The sequence below is a fragment of the Urocampus carinirostris genome, chromosome 10 (genome assembly GCF_059441175.1).
Source record: "Urocampus carinirostris isolate Australia breed hairy pipefish chromosome 10, RoL_Ucar_1.0, whole genome shotgun sequence".
NCBI classification, from domain to species: domain Eukaryota; kingdom Metazoa; phylum Chordata; class Actinopteri; order Syngnathiformes; family Syngnathidae; genus Urocampus; species Urocampus carinirostris.
Window position 1 is genome coordinate 15,536,936 of NC_142358.1, and position 23,938 is coordinate 15,560,873.

The 23,938-nt window shown below is 39.1% G+C and overlaps 1 protein-coding gene across 1 annotated transcript in view; it reads right to left on the reverse strand.

Moving 5' to 3' along the window:
- Nucleotides 1–21,684, reverse strand: part of oafa (OAF homolog a (Drosophila)) — a 39,093-nt gene extending 17,409 nt beyond the window's left edge. Inside the window, exon 1 of the mRNA XM_088345458.1 lies at nucleotides 21,109–21,684. Within this exon, the coding sequence (XP_088201584.1) occupies nucleotides 21,109–21,321 (213 nt within the window). The 5' untranslated portion in view covers nucleotides 21,322–21,684. The remainder of the gene's footprint in view (nucleotides 1–21,108) is intronic.
- Between the last annotated feature and the right edge of the window lie 2,254 nt (nucleotides 21,685–23,938).

Consider the following 23,938-nt stretch of genomic DNA (forward strand, 5'->3'; position numbering starts at 1 on the left):
GTTTACTTTGCCGTGCACAAAGGCGGTGCCGGACGAGAACTCAGGTGCACGGCAGGGATTAAAGATCATGACGGGAAACAACGAAAAGGTTGGGGTGGGTGGTGGGGTGTGTTGGGACACAAAAGGAGCAGGAGAAAAGACTCCGTGCTAAGAAATGCCTGACTTGAGGATAATTACAGAGGCTTCGACTGCAGGAATGCAAAGTCACATTTGGGTTTGGTCACACCTGGCTGTCCAAAGAGCAAAGCTATTAGAAAAACACACAAATGGAACGACATTAAAGGCATTGCCAAAGTTTTTTTCTCAATTAGGCACAGAACCTGTAGTGTTCCTCCCCAAAATTATGCAAACGCCGGGGCACTCGAGTAATGTAGACTCAAAGTTGACCCATCTGTCTTGTTTGTTGTAGAAATGTAACGTCATTGAAGTAACAGAAACACTTTAAAACTGGCAAATCCCATTTACATAACATTTCGAGCTCGAAACAGACAGCGATTGTCGTAAACAAAGTCTCTCCGACCCCGATTTTATGGTGATAGAATGTCCCTGGCATAAACAGTATCTGTCTGGAGAAAAAAAAACCAGTTATAATACCAGGAAATTAAATATACAGCTGTATCAATTTGAACCTGTGGTTGAGGCAAGTGAAGAAGACGGGGGCAAACTTGACATTTGGGATGAAGAGGGGAGAAAGAGTGATCATTTCCTTAACACAGATTGCTAAATTGTGTTTAGGATGCTTCTTCTGAGATAGTCTTTGGTGTAATTACCAGTTTCTATCCCTTTTTCATGCTAATTTTGCAATTTTTCTTTAGGATGCTGGGTTCACTCGTCGGTCAGGAACACAGCGCTGAGAATGGGACATTTTAAAGACTGAACGAGTGAATACATTTACTGTTGTGAAATGTAGGTGTCACAACAAAAATATGACATAAACCTTGCTTAGATGTATTGTTCATTCCGTATTAAACTGCGTTTTTTAGCACTAAACTCATTTTTTAGTGAAGGCGTAGCACAACTTTAGACCACTTTGAAGGGCCTTTTCACAGCCGAGTGTTTTTCACGAAATTTGTCAAATTTCTCGCAACATTTTTGTCTCCCAGCCAGCAAAAAAGACATACATTTGCTTGAAAAACTCTTGGACTAATTAACATGTAAGGCTATATGGCAACTGGCTTGCAAGCGTGCTGGTGTTACTCTGATGACGTGACACCTCACAATGTCAAAGACAAAACAGGCTGTCTTCAAAATGTATCATCTAGGAAGATTATCGGAATACTGAAAAAATAAGAGATTTTTCACGGAGAAACATTTACTTTCATTTCGCATGTTTACGATTTCCTTTAAAACCGACAGAAAAAAACAGTTGCTTGTTCTGTTTTATAAGCAATAAAAAGCAACCCTATGACCACACAAAAAGGTTACTTTGAGGAAAACTTTGCATTGGGGAAATGAGACAGCTAACAGGAAAGGAAATGAAGTCGATAGATAACGAATAAACAAGGGAGATTGCCGTTGTCCCATTCAGTCCCCTGACTGGTGTCCCGCGGCTTTCATATCCTGTTGCAACACACTTCTAGATAAGGGCTACAACAATAAAGGCTTATTTGATTTAACCATGCATTACTTCAAATTCATCTAAGTGACATGCTTTGTCAGTGCTGTATATTTTAGGCTTTATTTAATTTATCACTTGCCTCGAGACTGGTTACAGTTATGTAAGTCCATTTTTAGGTCCAACACGTTCCTGGAACATAACTTTTCTCAGTCATAAGTACTGCAGCGCATAAATAGTAACATTTAGTAACCCAAGTGTCGTTACTAACTTGAGAATTACTGCATTACTTATTAAATGCAGATAATGATTGACAATGTTCTCCGACTGCTGAATGATTCTGTGTCACTCGTTTTTTCACATACAGCCCCGATTCTGCAGTGACAATAGGTGTGCATGTTTGTTTATATCTAACTACAAAGTACCACTGAATAGAGTTGTGTGTGTGTATGTGTGTGCGCAAGAATTCTGAATATCTCCTCGTGCAGATATTCTCTCTCTAAGCCATTTATAAAATCACATACTAAAATCGGGGGTTACCTTATATGCGCATATTGTGTTGCGTGTCACCAGTAGCGAATGGTAAGTAGCACGTGTGGGGTTGGGCGTGTATTATACAGGAACAACAAACAAACTAAATCAATGAGTTTAACGTAAGCACAGAATTTACAGTAAAAGTGTGCTGAATTTTGGGATTTTTATTGGCAAAATTATTTTTGGAATACACCATGCCTGTAGAAAAAAGAAAGTTTCGGGCAGCACCCTGAAATGGAGAGGGAGATCTTCGAGTGGTTTGAAGACCAGAGACAGAATGGATATCGAGTGTTTTGGCAAAGTATTAGTTTGCAAACTCTACAGATTACTCAAGACAAGAAATATGAAGGATTCACTGCTTCCACAAGTTTGGTGCACACCTTCTATTCTGTATATTTTCTATTAGGTGGCTATTTTATAGCAATTTAGGGGGTTGGCTTTTTTTGTGAGTATATGCATTATTTTGTAACTAGATAATTACTCTTGGAGTAACACGCTACTTGCTGGTGTCAGTAATATGGGAGAATAACTGATTCATATATACTATAATAACTGATACATTTATGAAGTAACTGTAACAAATGACTGTTGTTCAGTAATGCATCCAACACTAAGTCCAAGACCTGCCGTTTTTTTTGTGTATAATGCCCATTTATGTTTTTAATTAAAAAAAAGAACTGGTTGGGTAAACGTTATACACAAAGTTTTACCGTATTATCGCGAACCCAGGTCACGCCAAACTGTAATTACTGGACCATCAGTAATATAGAGGAAATGTGAAAAGGCATTGGGTTTTATCTCATTATTACGCTACCTTTACTAAATGTAGCAGAGATAATTGTTGATTTCACGTGTTATAAGGACAATACATTTATAAGTTCCAATGCTTATACAAGATTCTAAGAATATAGAAGAATTTATTGCCATTGGTCATTAGTCTGTGACATTTTGATTGACACCTCTATCGGCCAATTGTAAGCTTTTTTCACGGTTCATAGCCTGTGATAACCTATGGGGGCCTGTGTTGGAAAAAAACATTAAGACAACTTCGGGTGAAAAAATCTTTAGTCATTAGTGACTGATTCAAATGTTGAGTGATACGTTGGTTAGCCAATTAAATTTTCAGACAAATTTTATGAGCTGTATTGAAATCAGAGCTGAAAATAAACGTGCGTAAATGCAACCCGGGACCCATTTTGACGCACAAATTTCACGCAAGTGTGTACAATAATGGATTGACTTCTTAAAAGAAATTTCAAACATTTACAACTTTTTCACAATGTCTAAAAATTGGCCAAAGTATATTACACAGTTGCAAAGTTTAAAGGGCTGTAAACTTGTCGTCTTCTAATGGCCACTTTTGGAAACGCTATGACATGCCTTTGGAAAAAGGGGGAATAATACAATGTTTAATTTTTCAGATTGTGATCAAATTCGACCTGCGACTAGGTAAGGTGCATGCTATTGGACACATCTGTTTTCCAGCTTGGATGTCCATGCTACACTCTTTTTTTAGGCATGCCGTTGCTAAAATAATACATTTCTGTATGATCTAACTAAGATGATTCAATGTTAGTAGCACTTAAGGTATTTTAGTTTGGGACCCTTCAAAAGAGACCAAAACCGTTCATATTCTCCAAACGATTCAAGGACAGCATTCAATTTACTTTGGGTACGTCTTGGATTAGGTTTTCAGGTGAATTTTACATGGAAGGTAAGGGTCTGAATGTTAGGGGATAGTCAGTAATAGTATGCATTAAAGGATTTGTTCATTGTACTTCCAAATATACCGATTCAGATTCATTTTTGTGTTTGCTTTTGATATTTTTATATCAGGGGTGGACAAAGTTTTCTATTTAATGGTTGAATAAAAAATTAGCTGAGGTGTCAGGTTACGAGTGTAACAAGAGCAACACAAATAAAAATTAACATTTGTCTCTTGTACCGTGACTAAAAGCAGTGTGATGAGATAAAAGCCACTGCCTTTTTATATGTCATCTACAGCACTGGTGGGTGGGTCCAATGTTTAAATTAGGGGTCGATTCCCGTTGCATCCAACTGCAAAGTTTGACCTGAGAAAAAGTGAAATAAAATTGTATACGCTATTTTACTCAAGGCAAAACCAGAGATGCGCGTTATACATGAGTGCGCGTTATATACGAATACATAACTTAAATAAATCACATTTTAGCACTGCACAAAGGGTACTACTAGTTTAAAACTCGTTTGTATACAGATTATACCATTTGTTAGGAGCTACAATGACTTCCTGTGGTCTCAGGATGGGAGGGGGGAGCCGAAACAGGTGCATCAAACCAGGTCTCTCTGCAAAGCCGTTTCTTTATCTAGTACTACAGAGGAACATCTGGTCTGCCGGTGGGAGGAAGACGAAGGATAAAGACATCACTGGGGACCGTGGGGCCACGAAAGGCCAAAGGGGGTCTCATACCCTACTCGAAGGGCCACCGAAAGAACACAGAGGAGGCATTTTTCTTAAGTCACCAGGCAACAAAGAGCGGCTAAGTGAAAAGGATTCAACAGGAGGGCTCTGTTAAAGCTATCCGATTTATGTTTTCAGATATGAAATTCAGATAGGGCACAAGATCAGACAAGGGTTCAGAGTCTCCATCACAATGCTTCGCTTTATTCCAGTTCCTTTTGATATGACGCGTTGACCGTTTACAATGTGGGAATTCGGTTTGAAGTTTATAAAACCAAAGTTGAAGGCAAGTAACGGAAGCAGTTAATTCCTGCAGGCCTTTTATTCCTTTTTTGTGTAAAAAAGAATGGGGAAGGCTTTAAAGCAAGTGTGGCCAAACTACAGCTCGGTAGCCAATTAAGGCCGGCCTACAGCACACATTGAAAAACATCTTTTCCACTGAAAATGCTTTTTGAAAAAATAATTCACCATGATGAGAGCACGGTTATTTTTAGATATTTTACTAAATTATTATCAATTCTGTTATTTATTAAACTGAAAGGCACATTTTTTAAATTCACGTACCCGCATTGTATCAATATTAAAATTGTACACCTAACATGAATAATTCTAAGACCAAACATCTTTTGAATGGTGGATTTTGGTATGGTCCCTTTTAAAAAGTTTAGTCCCTAAAGATTCATGCAAAACTGGGTTGTGTTTATCTTGTATAAAGAGTATTTGATGTGTTTACTTCATTTGATGTGATGCAAAATAAGCTTACAAAAGGCTATTCAAATAAACATGACTTGACTTCAAAAATGTCTTTTGGAATGAACCTTGGCAGTGTTTCCATCTTTCCAACCAGTTTTTCCTGTGTGGGAAATAATTGCTTTACCTTATAGTCACCTTTTGAAAGGTTCTCCAGTTATGGTTCTGAAGAAAGGATATTTGGATGCTAGTAAATTCAGGGGAAGACTAGTTATTGGTTTTGTGGGTTTTGACAAGCCCAGAAAACTTGTAAAGCGCTAAATTAGGGGTCTCAAACTCATTTTCAGTGGTCACTGGACCTAGGTCAGGTTGGGCCAAATCGTGTTTTCCACAAGAAAAACATACAGCCGTCCTCGAACATATTTAAAAAAATTAAACACAAAATGAGATCTATAAATCAAATCTAATCTAAAGTCACTAGGAATGAAGTTGAAAATCAATCAGTAATAAAAAAAAAAAACATCCACAATACACTTGCACTGCACATTCATTAAACTTTTATATTAAAGATGGGGCCTCAAATTGAGACGGCTGTGCTAAACTAACCTTGTGGAAAGCACATACCTCTATTCAGAGAAACTTCTGTAAAATCAGTTTTAAATCTTTACTAAGATAACTTTTGATAGGGCAAGAACTTAAATCCATATAATTTCCCCATTGACCGTCAACCATGTGGAAAAATAAAGCGATTGATAAAAATAATAAAAAGTTGCCAAGCGCAATACAGTTAGCTTGTCAGCAACCTGCTACAGTATATTGCACACAACTCTAAGGGCTGCACTTTGCATTTATTTCTTAAGATTCCTGATTCTGAATTCCTGAAGTTAAATTTTGAAGTCCCACCGAATTTATGAGGCTTATGGTCCAGAATGACTTTTCAACCAAGCCTGGATTTGATTACACGAAAGAGTTCACACGTTCATGAGACTCATGACTCAGTCTGTGTTTTAATGAAATCATTGGGGGGATATTCACGCCATGCTGATGTTGGACTCAACATTTCCCAGAACAGGTGACACTTACCTGTTAAAAAACTATGAGGGGGAAAAGAAAAGAAAAAAAAAAAAAAAAAAAACCCTCAACAAGTATATGCTAGCGACGAAGAGCGACGGTGTTCCAACTGAGTGAGAGCCAAAGTGTGCTGAAGTGACCGTTATGGGAAAAAATCTTAAGCCACATCACTGGCAAGCATCAGCAATTCTCATCAAAAAAATGTAAACGTGTAGCCAGAAGTGACAGCGAGGAAAAACGATTACATTAGCGAGAGTCACAAGATGGGAAAAGCTTGAAGACTTAAAACGGGCTGTCAGCCAATACTGTCATAGATAACCAAAGAGACAATCGAATCCCTGAAGCACCAAATTTCCACTAGCTCTTTGTGTGCTTTTGGGTGGATTATTTCCCAATCTATTGTTACAATAAAAAGGGTGTGCCTATACCACTTTGAACATAATCAGGATAACAAAAAGGCAGGTAACCCACACTTGGGAAGCAATTGCTTTTACTTCCCATGAAGTAGAAATCCGTGCGGTAAAACATTTGGCACAATAACTGCTTTTAAACTGCAGGGTTGTGCAAAAATCAACAGAATTGACTCCCACATTTGATACTACGATTTACCTAAAAGTGAGTGCGATGCCTTAGAGCAGTGTTTTTCAAATGGCGTGCCAGGGCACAGTAGTGTTCCATGAGACCTTGTTTAGGGTCTTGCAGGAAATTGCCCAATTTTATATTGGCAGTAAAACATGCTATTGTACAGTATCTTTGCTTTTTTTCCCAGTGATCAGCCAAGTACCATATTTTCTGGACTATAAGGCACACCTAAAAACTGACTACTGGTTAAAGCAGTTACTTCCCACACAGGAAAAACTGGTTGGAAAGACAAAGAAACGAAGCCAAGGTTCATTCCAAAAGCCATCTTCAAATGACTTATTGTTATTTGTTTAGGTGCATTCAGACCATATTTCCAGACAAGAAGCGCTCTAAAAAAAACCCAAATTGGTCAGGAATTTAAAAGTGCGTCAGTATAATCCGGTGAGCCTTATATACTGATAACATTGCAAAGCATTATTACAATTTAATCATACAGCAACCAGTAACTGTTCTAGATTTGTGAAACATATAGAGTGGTCTTTGATCGCCCTCTAGTGGTTAAAATGTTTATTTAAAAGAGATACAATGAAGTAAAACTTTAAACAATGTAATTCCAGTAAAAGTATTCACCAAAATAAATCATCTGTATTACTCCCATGGTGACCAAAAATTAAAAAAAAAAACTTACACTGCCAATTGAGGCAACATGTCAATTTAAACTTTAAAAACAAAAACATGAAACTGGAGGCGGTCATTAATTGAAAACATTATCGAACAACAGTGTGCCTCAAGATTTTTAATGAAAAAAGGTTGTCCTCTTAAAAGATATTGAGAAACACTGCATCAGAGCACTTGCAGTCATATACATCAAATATTTTGGCTTCTCTTTTAATGTACGATTGACGTGGATGGATGGTGTTATGAGTCCACTGCAGGAAAGAGGTCTAAATATAGTGGAAGCTAGAGCTCTTGTCAGTGATAGGAATGAGTGGAGAGGTGTTGTGATAGAATAGTGGGATGTTTAGACGTGTTCTAAGGGAGGGGCAGGGCACCTGTATGATGCGGCAGGGGTAAACCAGTGAAAGCTGTCGGGCCCTGCTGTTTAACAGATGAGTGTGTTGTGTCACCCTGACCCGAGTGACATGGCCGTTTTCTTGTGTCCCGTTTCATCTGGAGGGACGAAAGCATGACCAACTTGGGTGCCGAGGTGCTTAACTTGTTTGGGTGTTTGGGCTTTTGGGTTGGCCATGGTCCCCAAACAATTTTGTGTGTGTTTTTTGCTAGTTTTTTCCTTATTTATTTTCTTTGGTTTTGTGTATGTGTTTGTCTTGCTGTTAGTCACCCCTCTCAAGGAATATGACCAGGGTACATAGATAGATTTTAATGTACATTTATAAAATGCTGTAAAGAGCCTATACACATTTTGGTAAAATGAACCTGCCCTCTTTTATTAACATTGTAAAACATTTTTTCTTGTACTGCAGTCAAATTTCACTGAAATTAAGTTCGGAAAAAAGAAAAAAAGTCAGTCTCCAAGCACCACCGTCTACATATTTTAGCCTATTCTCTTTTTTCTCTTTTCAGTCTGTATTACGTGTTCATCCATTTTATCTTCGGCTGCCATGTCTAATATTGTTGCGAACAATATTCACGAGGCTGTTATCAATAAAGACTATTACATTCTTTTTCAAATTCAAATACAGCACAAATACTTAGAATAATTGCCGTTTGAAAATTAATACCAAGCGTGTTCTAGGATGACAGCGACCATTCCGAACACACGCGAAGGTTACATGATTAGATGTTAAAACCCTGGCTTAAGAGTCTTATGTATTGCCAACAAAAGTCATAATCCACTTTTCAATTGGCTGACATTGCCATTAAAGATGACAAACAAGCTGTACAGGAAAATAAATGTTAGAAGAAGAAGAAAAAAGATCAAAAGCATATATCCCTTCTCTAAGTTTATTTAGCTCATATGGTAAATACTTGACAGTGCCCGGGGTTAAAATGGTGCAATCCGCCTCTGCTGAACAGTAAACATCTGGCATTAAGTTATGAGCCAGTTCAGTGTAAACAGAAAATGATTGAATGCAGCAGTCAGTAATCTTATCAGCGACCTTCCAAAAGTTTACATGACACGCTCATAGACGAGCTCAACCGGATCACCGTTTCCACATGTGGAATTGACCTTAAATTATTCTCTAGAAAGGCTATTCTGCTTCTGACTCAATTTCCAACAGATGCAATATTAAAAAAAATATAAAAACTTAGGAAAACCCCTAAACCGAACCTCTTTGATGCTGCTGTCGAAAACCTCATTTCAACCTAGCTGAGCCATTAACCAACCAGCCTCATTTGAACTATACCATAAAATGTTACCAAAATAGATATTTTTAGTACCATTATGTCTTGAGCAACAACAACAGTTTGATGTGACATGCAGATAATTTAATATAAATCCAAATATCCTTTTGATTAGAGATTGGCATTTTCTCAACTGTAAACATTCACCAATTTTAAATACCTTTTATTTTCATAGATCAGGTGACGTTTTTCTGGCTTGATTTTTGTTAAACCATGATGACTGACATTTTGGTAAATATCAGATTTTTTTGTGTGGGAGTTTCTTGTCCTTTTTATTTCAAATTATTGACCTATATTATTTTTGAGAAAATGAACAAACGTTTCATTATCGGGTCTCTGGAAAGGTGGAAAAAACTCATACCCATGTAGTTCTATCTTTTCTTTGTGTATTTATGTTGAATTAGATGGTGTAATGAGAAAGTATATATTTTCAATTTATTTATCTGACATTTATTAAGCCATACGTTGGTTTCAAATATAATATATATATATATATATTTATATATATATTTATATTAGTTAACATGTGCATTTTATATAACAACCATGATGTGTTTTTAATGTAACATAGTTCGAATCTTGTTTTCCTGAATATATTATTGTTAAAAGTGTTTAGACTGTAAGGGGGACGGGACCAAGATAAAACGGATTCTTCCCGGCTGCTCTTTTTTCTTTCTTTTTTTTGTAAATGGTATTTAAAGTTAGTGATCTTTAATATACTGTAACATTATATCTGGATGAAGAGAGGGGAAAAAAATGAACATGGAAACTTTCCGCCAACAAACCAATTGCTCGTTGGGTCATTGGGCCTTTATGAAATGCAGAATTGCCCACAACATTTTCAGAAGTAGGTCAAATAAAGCAATAAATGGAATATAACTTGATTGTTTACGTAGGCAATAATAAAGTCCATTAGCATAAAAGCCCTTAAACTCACATTGTATTCAATACTACATTTCTTTTAGACAGATACCAATACCTAAATATTTTGTCATTGATACTTATACCACATTCACATACTGTACACAAGTAACATTTAATTTTGTCTGCTAGAATGGCTAATATACAATGATATAAAATACCTTTAGTTTTCCTTAATACTGTATTAATTTAATGTCAACACCATTCCTTTAAAATCACGCTATGTTTTGTCAAATGGCCTTTTGAAGGCACCAAATACTGGTCTAAAAAAAAAAGAAGGCTACAATTGGGACTAGTATTATTACTCTGCTATTAATGCGAAAAAGAAAACAAAAGAAACCCACATCAAAACTGGCCGCTGACTGGCATTACGTAGCCTGAAGCGCTAGAAAGTGAGATCAGCGTTTATTGCTCCAAATTGCACCGCAGTGAATAAAAGAAAGTGGAGTTCGATGAAGACGTGGCTCTCCAATCTTTTTTTTCTCTGCAGTAACCAAAAAGGAAAATATTCGGTTGAGTCTTGCTTGAAATGCACCCTCGCAAATGGTGGGCAAGCCGTTGCAGCTTAATGCTGCAAGTGTTTAACATCGCTGTAAAAACGCTCTTCTTCCCACACGCGCGGACGTTCGCGGCAGCTGGAAGTGACAGCTCATCCAACTTTCCATAAATCTTGGAGATAGCGCAAGCAGAGCTGAATAAAAAACACATGCCTGGGAATGAGAACAGGAAGACGCTAGTTTCAGGGACGGTGGGAGGGGGTTGACCTTGAATTGGAGCAGATAAAGCAGTAGAAGACTATAATCATCTAAAACAGGGGACCCCAACCTCATCTGTTCCGGACCGGTTTAATTTCTGACAGTATGCTATCGGCCTGGCCCAAAGGTGACATTAACATGTTTGTACGTTTTCCAGTTCGATAAAAACAATATTATAATGAGTGTAAATTCATCTTGTCACATGTATCATTTAGCCGTCCTCTTAACATCAAACCAAAATCTCCACTCTGGGAGGCCGGTAGCTTGGACCTTTAACCAGGGTTCTCGAATCCATTTTAAACTGAGAGCTACTGTTTGTAACAAATTAGCACAAAGGGCATTAAAAGGCATTTCTAAGATAAAAACTTGTCATGTTATTGCCATGTTGTCACCATAATATGAGGTTAGAAATTGTAAGTGGGGTTAAATAGCCTCAGCCAACTACAAAAAATAATCATTTTACTAGAAAACCACAATGACCCAGCACTAGTGAGCTATTTTCAGAACAGGTCCGCGAGCACTGCAGTTGCACTCAGGGGGCACTCTGGTACCCGTGGGCACCCTGATGGCGACCCCTGCGCTAAACTGTGAGGCGGGTGCGCTAATAGCAACACACTGAAGTCACTATGGTTACGTTTAACACAAAATATCACGCCAATCCGCGTGATAAGTAATGAAAAATACAAACTCACCGAATGAACCAAACCCGGCGTTTTCACCTGCGCAGTTTTCCTCTTCCCCCTATTTGCCCAGGTCATGTGTTTTTGGATCATGTGACTGTTAAAGACGCCGACTAAAGACGCGAACACATATTATTACTACGCGAAAAGAAATGGAGAATCAGGGCTGCGTCACACAGATGTTTCTGGGGCTTTTTTGTCAATGAGGTTGTTGGTGTTCAATTTGTCCTCAAAAAATTAAAGGGAAACTCCAGCAACCTGACATTGACACTGATTATACGGAGAGTTTAGAGTGTTGTTCAATAAGAATATATAAACTGAGGACTTGAGTTGTGGGTGCAAAAGTCAAAATATTGTGCGTAGATTGTAAATATTGTATGAATTACATACTCTGAAACCTCGCAATTTGCTCCTGTTGATTAATTTCTGTCTTATAAATGTTTCTAGACATCACTGCCATGTTTTGTATGAGTAGTTGTGTGCTCGCCATTTACTTCTTTGGCTATTTTCTCAAAAAGAACAAGCTACACTATTTAAAGCCGCAGTGTTTAAAATGCTGGAATATTTCTTTCTATGCGGACCGCTACAAAAAGACCCGCCGCCTGGTACCTTACCGCGGCCCGATGGTTGGAGGGCCATGATCTAAAGGTTCAATTTCCAGTAAACAAAACCATGTGTGTCAAAGTGGGGACGCATCAAAAAGGGGGCTTTATTCCGAGTAGATACCGTTTTGTGGAAAATAGAATGCAGACTGGATAGGATGGAGGGGGTCACTGATGATGGGTGCAATGGCCTCTTCTCTCCCTCTTTCTCCTAAAGTGCAAATTAGCCGTTTTGGCTAGCCAAGCAGACGCGCTGGATCAAAAAGGTCAGACATGCCCACTTAATCCTGGTAAATTCTCCCCCTTCACATCTCAGCAGCCTGTCAGCTTCTGTGTGACAACAACCAATCACACGTGCACGCACACATGCCTTTGCACTGGGAGCATTTCCACAATTTCTACCACAATACACACAAACCTCAAAACCGCACACTCCCTGCAAGCTCTGGCCTAGCAGCTTCCCCATTGACAAGTCTCCCAATAGTCATTTTCCACAACCGAATGCTGCGTCATCTTTCCAAATGCAATTCCCGGTGAGGGACGGGACACTAAGTCTGCTCATCTACTTTTAGAAAAATGCTAAATCTGGTCTCGGATCGCCGGGGTTGGGAGGTTTACTTTAGAAACATAATCCGATACATGTCACCAATAACATAATAATATTGAAGTAATCTAACTTTACTTTTTTCAATTACCTTTGGATTACTCCATTACCAAATATTCAAATAAAGCGCAAAATATATATAGTATAAATAAAATGACTACAGTTTGTTTAAGATAAATAAACAACGTAACGTTGAAAAAGAATTAGTGGAATACCAAGGTCACAGTTAAGGCAAAAATAAAACTTCCTCTTTCACAAGATATGCTCTGTTTTAGTTCAAATTAAAAAGGTACAGGGTGTAATATTTGACCGCAACAAAAACAGGTGCTAAAAAGCACAAGGAAGAAGACAAACTACGAAGCCTCAAAGCGACCAAAACACAATATTGTTTTCCCCTACTTTCTGCCTTGTGTATCGCGAAGAAAGAACTAAAGGTCCAAAAATAAGGGATAATGAAAATTATTTTTTCAAAAAAAAGGGAGGGGGATTAAAACAAAAAAAAAGAAAATGAAAGGATTAAATGCCAGAAAAAGAAAAGTCCAAAGGGAAGAAAAAAGGGAAAAGAAAGAAAAGAAAAATGAAAAGAAAAATAACAAATAATAAATAAATGAGCAAAAATTATCTTACGGTGGAACATTTTTTTCTGCATATTCTAAATGGAAATAGAAAGTAAAATAATGAGTAAAAGCTAAAAAAGGAGGGTAACCTTGTCTGCAAGATGGGAGCCAATAAAGTCAGCTCCCTCTATGTGAGGAGCATCTTATGAAAAAATAAATGCTCACTTCTTGACTGCAAATTATTTATATTTTTAATGCATATTTACATAACAGTTTATATATGTTTGCTCATCGAGCAGCACGGAGGAGCAGTGGTTAGCGCATGTGCGGCACAGTTCATGTCTTGGGAACCTCCTGCGTGGGTTCAAATCCAGCTCCAGACTTCCTGTACGGTGTTTGTATGTTCTCCCCGTGCTTGCGTGGGTTTCCTCCGGGCACTCCGGTTTCCTCCCACATTTCAAAGACATGCATTTCAGGTGGATTGGCCGGTCCAAATTGTCCCTAGGTGTGAATGAGCGAGTGAGTTGTCTGTCCCTGTGTGCCCTGCGATTGGCTGGCAACCAGTTCAGGGTGTCCCCTGCCCACTGCCCGATGATTGCTGGGATGGGCTCCAGCATCCCCGCGACCCTACTGAGGATAAGCGGTGTAGCTAATGAGATGAGATGTTTGCTTATCATTTGAATTGTTTTTTCAAATTATTTTTTTAAAACAACAATTTAAATCAGTCTCAACTATTTCAAAAATCCGGATTATGTGTGTGTTTAGGGGCTCCAAAACGGCTAAGTCGTTTTTTTGTGAAAAATTTCAAGGTTGTACTTTTACTGAGTGTCTTTAGTTATGTTTCGTGCCAAAGCTCCCAATAAATACCAACAAAATCAATAAAAATAAGCTTTCGAGTGGTCTGCTTTCGTGGGTCTCTAATGCTCTCTGGTGGCCAAATTGGGTACTGCTGCTCTGGACCACCATCCAATCCAAGCAGCTGAATCTAATCTTCTTTCAGCCCAGCAGCGGTGGGCCACTTTGCTTTTCATTAATAAATATACCCTTAATTTGATTACATCTTTTTTTCTGTAATTGTAATAGAATACAAACTTTTTGTTGTATCCTTATCACGTAACACCTTTACACGTGTTCCATTACACCTCTAGCCTGCCGTTTGCAAGCGCAGTGTTGTGTTGAGAGAGTAGCAATGTGGGGGCGGAAAGAAGGGGGCATCCCACTTCTAAGCAAGAGCAGCTGTCTTTTTGACTGCTCTCCGTGAAAAAAAGATGAATGAAACCCAGTAATGCTTTACTTCAGAGGTGGGGGGCAGGCTTTCTGGGGGTATTTTTGTCACATTGTAGCCTGAGGATAGGCAATCAGCTTCACAGGAGGGACCTTTGTGGTCTAACCACGAGCTAAAGGACATAGGCTGTGGTTGCGGCGCAGAAATATATAAATTATTGTACCCTTAGGGCCCTGCCTTTGTACTGTTGACTTGTATGGTTTATGAACATACTGCGCGTGTATCATGAAACTTCTGGCTCTCTGGAATGTTATTTGAACTTCAGTACAAAAATTAACTCCAATCAGCACAAAATCCAAGAAAAGAAACAAAGACTACAGAGTCTGGCTAAATGTAAATTATTATTGTTTTGTCTCTGGTGTCTTAATCAAGTTATAGCCATTTTCGATGGTCCTTTCACTGGCAATTCTTGTTATGAGTTATTATGTAATTCGGCCAGGAAAAATACTCTTTTGCAACATTCCAGTAAAATACAACTTTGACGTCAAAAGCCATTATTGGCACAGAATGAATTTATATATTTGTGGACTGTTTAATCAGTTTAACTAAAAAAGCACCTACAGACGCTACTCTACATACAAATGATATCGTTCGGAAGTTGAATTTGTTCATAAGTTGCTTCAGTGCAATATTGTGTATCTTTAAGGTTTATATGAGTATGTTTAAGGTTTGTATAAGTAACCTGTATTGTTATTTACGGAAAAATACATTAAATAATATGCTCTATAAAAGATACTTAAAGTGGACTTTAACTTACTTTTGGAAGATGCGCTTCAAGAAGTCTTTCTCGGTGGTAAAAAGTGGCCGAAAAAAGCATTCCGACCATTCTCTCCACCGTATCAAACTTTCTTATTCCATTTTCATTTCACATAAAAGGGTTTGCATTTTCCTTACACCAACCATATTGAATGGACGCACGAGATCTCATCTCATCTGTTGCACCGCTTATCCTTATTAGGGTCGCTGGGGGGCTGGAGCACATCCCAGCCATCTCCGGGCAGTGGGCAGGGGACACCCTGATCTGGTTGCCAAGCAATCGCAGGGCACACGGGGACAGACAACTCACTCGCTCAGTCACACCTAGGGACAATTTGGACCGGCCAATTCACCTGAAATGCATGTCCTTGGAATGTGGGAGGAAACCGGAGTGCTCGGAGGAAACCCAGGCAAGCACGGGGAGAACATACAAACTCCGCACAGTAAGGCCGGTAGCTGGATTTGAACCCACGCAGGAGGTTCCCACGACCTCAGAACTGTGCCGCACACGTGCTAACCACTGCGCCGCCGTGCTGCCCGACGCACGAGATATCAAACAATAAAAACTTTAAAGTTCATAGCGCGCTGGAGATACAGTACAGTATGTTTACACACGAACTAGGAAGAGGAAGCCGTGTTTCTTCTTCGGGGTGGATGCTGGGTGAACTCTCACAGCGCTACCACATGCCGATAGTGGCGGAAAGAAGCTTGACAGTAATGTAGTGTACTCTGAAAAAGGTACACACAATACAAAATCTAACTCACAGCAATGATCGGATATTTTTCGACATCCCGGAAAAAATGTTTGTATCTACCGTTTTACGTAAGTTGAATGGTCGTAGAGGGGAGCGTCTGTATTTCAAACACCATGTTCTAAGAAAAGAACATTTCAAATTTATATTGAAGAATGAGTCTGTATACATGCATATCCAAAAATATTAAATAGACGCGAGAAACTAGTGTTAAAATCCTAAAAAAAAAAGAGCTTTGCATTTTCAGACTTTCGACTGGTCAATGGTTTGTAAAAAAATAAATAAATAAAAAGAAGAAAAAAGCCCAGAAATTTGTGCAGTTACCAATACTATAAATTGAATTAGGATTTAAAAAATATTGATTCTTACTAAATTTTGACCTGAGTTTAGCAAAACGTTTTAATTTAACACAAAACATAGTCTTCTATTATGGAGGGAAATTAAAAAAAAATAATAATATAAATACTGCTGAGAAGATTACAATCAAATAGTATTATGATGACTATCAATCCATCCATCAATTATCTTCACCGCTTGTCCACAGTAGGGTCACGGTGGCGCTGCAGCCCATCCCCAGCTATCTTCTGGCAGTGGGCAGGTGACACCCTGAACTGGTTGTAAGCCAGTCGCAGGGCACACAGAGACAGACAATTTACTCGCTCATTCACACCTAGGGAAAATTTGGACAGGCCAATTAACCTGATATGCATGTTTTGGGAACGTGGGACAAAACCGGAGTGCCCGGAGTAAACCCACGCAAGCTCGGGGAGAACAAGCAAACTCTGCACAGGAAGGTTCGGTCTCATGACCTCAGAACTGTGGCGCACACGCGCTAACCACTGCGCCGCTGTGCTGCCTATTATGATGACTAATAAAAATAAAATTATTTGGAAATTAACTGTTTTACTGCCAGCCTTCTTAATTATAAAATTGAAGTTTAACTAGTGTTGATTTGATAGCAGATGACTTGTGGATACATTTCAAAACATCAAAATATTAATTGATTAGAATACTACTCAAAATGATAGTTGAACCATCAAACTTGTACAATTCGGAAATGTCTCTGTATTAATTCTAATCACAAAACAAAGAGGTACAAACCAACATATATGCAATCACAAATTATCCCTCCTCCAAATTATTACATCAGACGTACATTTTAGATTAAAGGGCTTTGATACAATGGAGGCCATCATGGAGGACGGATTTCAGCCTTGATTAATGAGGCGCGGGCAAGTTGATGGATACTTGGGAACCATGAGTTTCTTTTTAGATATTTGTGGTCAAACATCTGAGTCAACAATGATTTTCCTGAGCTTTGCCTCGTGTACTTTTAAACATGTAAAGTTAATGAAACCACACACAAGGGCAACCAAGGACATCAACTGGATTCAGCAGATATTGTTAGCTTCAAGGATTTCTTGTAGGAGTTTGCGTCAAACAAGAGCCAAAACTTAGAACACGGAGTGAGAAACTAAGTCAAAAGTTTAGGTGTAATTGGACTGCAAGCATTTATGATGACATAGCAGCTTCCACAGTCAAAATGCTACAAGCCGCGCCTGTAAATATGTGTTGACGTAGAGATGTGCAACAGGTTTTTTGTTGGTTATGTAGCAATCTTCCAAAAATTGAAATGCAGGTCACGTTTTAAGAAAAAATCCCCCAAGCAACACCTTATACAGATTTACCAAGTTATCACTCTCTGTTTCCATGCCGACCTAAAGTTAGCATGACCCCTTACATACACTGTGACTGGATACTGGCCTGCCTGCATAATTTTGCTGTGAACTGCTCTGATTGGTTATTTACAAGACTGGGACATATTTGGATGGTACTTTATAAAGTCATGTTCATTTCTTCATAAGTTGGCAGTTCCTGTGCCATACATTCCAAAGTGGGAAATACATTAAAAATAAGTAATCGTTTGGAATGATATTCCACAGATATATACGGTATGTTGTGAAATGTAATCCCGAGAGATGCTTACGTGTGCTATAAAATCACTTTTCCATAAGTAACATTGATGTTCTTAAGAAGTCCACATAATTGCTAGGAAAATCATTGATACCGGCAACATTTGCCTCGTACCAAGTAGCAATTGTATGAAAAATAATGTATTTGAGTAAACCGGTTTAGCCACTGAAAAAGTATGTCCTGAATGTGTATCTATGGAAATTAAAGCATAACCGTACAAACCTCAAACACAAATTCTTTGCTTTTGGGGATATTGCTGGCACTGGCGATTCACGCCAAAATACAGACTTTATAAAGTTAGTTAAGTATTTTTACATTCAGGCAGTATTTTGTTAAAAACACATGACTAGTGGTCAAAGATAGCAAATTCACATTTCCAAATTTCACTTTATAAATTAGATTATTTTGATCAAGTCACTCTACACAATCAATAAAGTCCACTTTTGTTTCATTCTTGCTCCAAAAGTAACATTAAAAAACACAAAATAAGGCAAATTTTATAAAACTTTTGCAGAGAAATCAACATTGTCTTGAGGCTTGAATAATCGGTTTCTGGATTCCAAGAAAAAGGTCCATTGCAGCACCAACAAAGAAGAAATCGAGCCAGTGCGTAAGGCATCAGATATACCGAATGGGTTTACATGAACGAGAAATCAGATTATGAAAGGAATAACTCAAAACCTTAATTTGTTTAACACAAAGTTGGATATACGTTTAAGAATGCTTTAACATGGACCAACAAAACCAGAGTATTGGCAAATGTTTTGATCTAAATGGTTGCCTGCATGTAAACATCGCCATTATTGATAGCACATTTTTTTGGCCTTACTGTACACAAGTTTTGTGTACGCGCCTAATACGTGGGACCACAGAAATCATTTACGTGTATTGTTTGGTTTGCACATTTGCAGAAAAAGTTACTTTCACTCCTTAAAAGGACTGTCTGTAATATTTGACCAGTATATGTCACTGTCAAGTGTAGCACAACCGAAACCAAGTGCTGTAAAGCGCAAGGAAGAAGACCAACTACGGAGACTTAAAGTGATTAAACCGCATCATTTTCTTCTCTTTTTTTTGAAAAAGTGTCACTTGTAGGTATCTGTAGCACCAAGATGGAAGATTATTAATTTTACTCATGTAAAATGCAAATTTCTCAACTTTAGAGAATTAAACACATGCATATTTATATGATAGTTAATGTATTTTGTGTCCGGACGATCGTTTGTAAGTTGAATTTCTTTGTAAGTTGCTTCAGTGCTATATTTTGTATGTTTTAAGGCTTATACAAGATTTTTTAAGGTTTATATAAGAAACCTGTATTGTATTTTGTACTGAAACAATATGCTCTATAAAGATAAATAAAGTTACGTTTTTTTGCTTTTGAGAGATGGGTTTCGAGAGGTCCTCCTCCTGGTAGTGGGTAGACGGGAAAAAAGCGATCCAGCCATTTTCTCAACCGCATCAAGCTTTCTTATTCCACTTTCATTTCAAAAGAAACAGCTCGCCTCTTCTTTCCACTTTATACCAACCATATTGAATGGATGCACGAGATATCTAACAATAAAAATGTCAAAGTTCTTAGCGCACTGGACATACAGAATAGAATGTTTACACACGAACTAGGTAGAGGAAGCAATTTTCTTCTTCGGTTGGATGCTGGTCACAGTGCCACGCGGCGTAAAGAAGCACTACAGTAATGTCCTCTACTCGGAAAAAGGTGCACATAATACAGAATCTAACTCACAGCGATGTCCGGATATTTTTCGACATCCCAAAGATGTCCAGAGATGTTCCTATCTACTGTTTTTTGTAAGTCGAAGGGTCCCAAGTAGTGGACGGAATGTACTTTACATAACACGAGCCTCACGTAGAAGAAGCTGACATGATTTTTGGCCATTTTGCTGCTAAGGGTAGCCCCCCCCCAAAAAAAACCTAGTAACCCCATAAAAAAACTAGTAGGAGGCTGGGCAAAAAGGTGAGGAAAAATTGTGGAATTTGGTCCGCTTCTTGTTTGTCCTTTAAAGCACTCATTTATGGTTGGACTACACAATACAGCGACATCTAATGGTCAAATAATACACACTGCCCCTTTAATCTTGCATTTACATGGCCCGAGAATACCAGAACACGGGTGAATGTTTCAATCTTAATCAGAAACCTTCCTGAAAGTAACCATGGCCATTATTTAGAGCACATATTTGGCTATACTGTTTAACATGCTTCTCAAACATGCGGCCTGGGGGCCAGTTGCGACTCAAGGGACAATATTGAGAGCCCCCCACCTTATTATATAAATTTAATATGGATGACCCTTCTGGGGAGATGTTCTAAGCTGTTGAACTGAGGCTCACTTGCTTTTGTTGTCACACTTGAAAAGTGATTTTGAAAAAAATGGTTAAAGGGACAGTGTGTAATTAGTGCCTACCACTGGTACAAAAACATTGATTTGAATACTAGGCAAAAATACATAAACAACAATAACAATGTTAATTAAAAAAAAAATAGGCTGAGAAATTTAAGAGTGGAACCTCTACCTACAAGTCACCGCCATGTGCTTTTTGCTGCTACACTTTGGCACGGTTTTTTTCCCCGCATTAGACAATACAGCGCCGTCTAGTGGTAAAATATTAAACTCTGGGGGTTTAAAAGTTAAGGAATGTTACCACAGAATTAGAATTATTCAAGTTTATACTCATATTGTTTACGTTTTCTTATGTACTGTATTGGTATGTAAATATTATTAGATTAATTGATTGATTTTCTTAAATTGCAGTCTAACCTAACCCAGACTTAAGCGCCTCTGGCCCCCAAGAAAATTAAGTTTGAGAGCCCTGCTGTACTATAAATTACAGGTTTGGAGAAAAAGTTACTTTTACTCTTTTAATAAATCATCAGCATCAACATGTGAGGGTGAAAGTACGTTTTTCTTCCAAACTCAACATTAAAATCTGCAAGATAAAGAAAGAAAATCAGTTCATCTCACCTGTTTGAAGTCAACCATAAAGGTAACAAGGGTTCCGTCCCCTTGCTTGAACTCCACCGATATGGAATTCTTGTCGCTGTCCGCCTCCAGAACCTCTTCAGTCACCAAACCGTCGGCGAGCCGGACTCGAACCCTCAACTCGGATCCCAGTCCCCAGACCCAGACCACAAACAGCGGCAACAGGAGCAGAACCTTCGTCGCGCTCGCACACATCCCCGATCACATGCAACCGAACCCAAAGCGAGCAAGATTCCAGGCGTAATCCAAATTTGTGCGTTCATATCTAAACTTCTTCTCACATCTCGAAAGGGTTCGGAAAAAGCGCTCAATCAGCGCACTTCGCTCGTTGCGGCCGCTTGTCTTTTCTTCTTTCCCATTGAAAGGCTTTCGGTTCCGATGTGACGGGCTCGCCGGTCCCAACGTGAGAACGTTTGTGCTCGAATACGAAAACTTTGTCGTTTTTTCTTCTTTTCACGCGTGGGGTCGAGCGACGCCGTCACTTCCGAGCTCCCGGCTGCAAACTTTTAGCGTGCGTGTGCACGGCGCTAGTAGTAAACTCTTAAAAGGCGCGTGCGCGCACGCACACAGCTGCTTGTTGGCCCATCCCCCTAAAGAAGTGGGCCTCTCATGTGATCCTCCTACTGCACTCTCAACTAATAATACCCCTCTACTTACCCAACTCTTTTTCTTCACTGTAAACTGGTAGTCCTTACTTTTTCTGCATCTTTTCTTAACAAAGTACCAGAATTAAAAAAAAGAAAAAACAACTTTAAACGTGATAAAAAACATAAGCATAAATTCTTAAAGGGACAGTGTGTATTATTTGACAAGTAGTTCTCACTCTATGGCAGGGGTGTCAAACAGGCGGCCCGTGAGCCGGATCAGGCCCGCTAAGGGATTGAATCGTTCGTTGTCGTTGGGGTTGTCCATCGATTCGATGATGACCATCTTCTTTTATTTGTGAGTCTGCTGATGTCTGAACAGTCCGATCCTGGATTGTGGTCGGAGACTCAGGTAAAAGAGGATACCTGCGCAATGATGGTTTTTAAAGTGGCGTAAGGGGTGCGCTTTCCCCAACGCCACTATCTTGATTGTAAAGAAGATGGTTCCAGTGGCAAGGGAGACCCTAGACGACCGGCATCTTTCTACAACTGCAGGCGGCTAACGGGATCCAGGTCTGTAGGAAACCGCCTCAAAGCGTGTCGCCACCAGCTTTTGGGATCACTCTTAGTCTGGACTCTACCCTTCGACCTGTTCGGCTTGGGTAACCCTACCAGGAGTACGAGACTCCCGCCGACATAGCTCTATGGGTCATGGAGACGCGCAAAGTGCCCCACCACGATAAGGTGGTGATCCGTCGGGATTGAATATTGCCCGTGAGACAACGCTGAGGAAAGCACAAGAGAAAAATGAGCTGCAGGTTGAAATATGTTCACTTGATGTTGCCAAAACCACGTGCCTCTCACAAACGCTGAACATGTATTTCTTTCTCTCTCTCTCTCACTCTTTTTCTCTTCCTCTCGTTTTCTCTCACTCTCTCTTTCACTCTCTCTGCGTTTTTCTTCCTTTGTTCCTCTTTGACTCTTTCTCTCTCTGTGTCTTTTTACCTTCAATTGCTCTCTCTTTTTTCTTTCTCTCTCTCTTCTCTCTTTCTCTCTCTCTCTTTGTCCCCTTCTCTCTTTCTCTCCTTCTCTTTTCTGTCCTCTCTTTTTATTTCTCTTTGAATTTTTTTCTCTTTCTTTCACCCCTTCTGACTATTTCTCTTTTTATCTCTTGTGTCTCACATTCTCTTTCTCTCTTTTTTTCTCTCTCTATCTTCCTCCCTTTCTCTCTTTCTTTGTCCCACCCTCTCACTTTATCTCACCCTCTGTTTTGCTTTTTTTTTTTTTTCCATCTCTCATCCGGCCCCCGAGAGAATGTTTGTTCTATCGTGTGGCCCCCGAGGGAAAATGAAATGAAATGAAATGAAAATGAGTTTGACATCCCTGCTGTATGGTATGGTGCAAAGTGGTCAAACTAATTTTTACATTAACATAATGCAGAGGTCCTTAACCCTGTATAATGTACCAAACCCCACCAGTTTCATATTCACATTCACTGAACCCTACTTCAGTGGCAAATAAAATGGGTTTTTTCTCAACTTCAGAAAATTGTTCTTCTATTGGTGTACAGAATGAACCGTGCAGAACAAAATAAAATGGTGCATGAACTCACAGTAAATTACAGAACATTTGTTCCTATAGTTTTTCCAGTGCAAGGCTAGAGTTGTGTCAATCCTGCACTCAGGTTCCTGTTTCTCTGTAGATTCCTTCATTATCAATCACTCTGTCTCCACTCTTCTAGCTCTCTCGACCTTACCTTATTTGGTCATTCACTTCCGGGTTCAAATTTCCTCCTCACAGCTCAGTCACCTTTTTTAATTTCCCTCTTATCGCCACTCTCCCTCGTTTCTATGGGTACACTCTCTCCTTGGCTCTGTGCTAGTTTGTTTTCTTCCATATCACATCCAAAGCACTTTGGTTTCAGGGTCTTGTTATTCTGGTGTACCAAACCCCTTGCCTGCCTTTCTGAAATATGAGTATCGCCTGAGAAACTCTCACTTTCACTGTTTGGGTTTAATGGAACATTGACCTCAGCTTACATGTCTGACTACCATTGTTGCCTCGCTACCTGACTTCTCCTGTACCAAACCCTGCGCAAATAAAAGACGTCAGTTTTCTGTATCAATCAGCGTTTCTGCAGTTTACTTCCGCATGACCTGGAGTAGGTTTTTGACAAGAGTTGCTCAACTGGGCATAGCAAATCTTGCAGATAGGACGCTCCTTTCCAT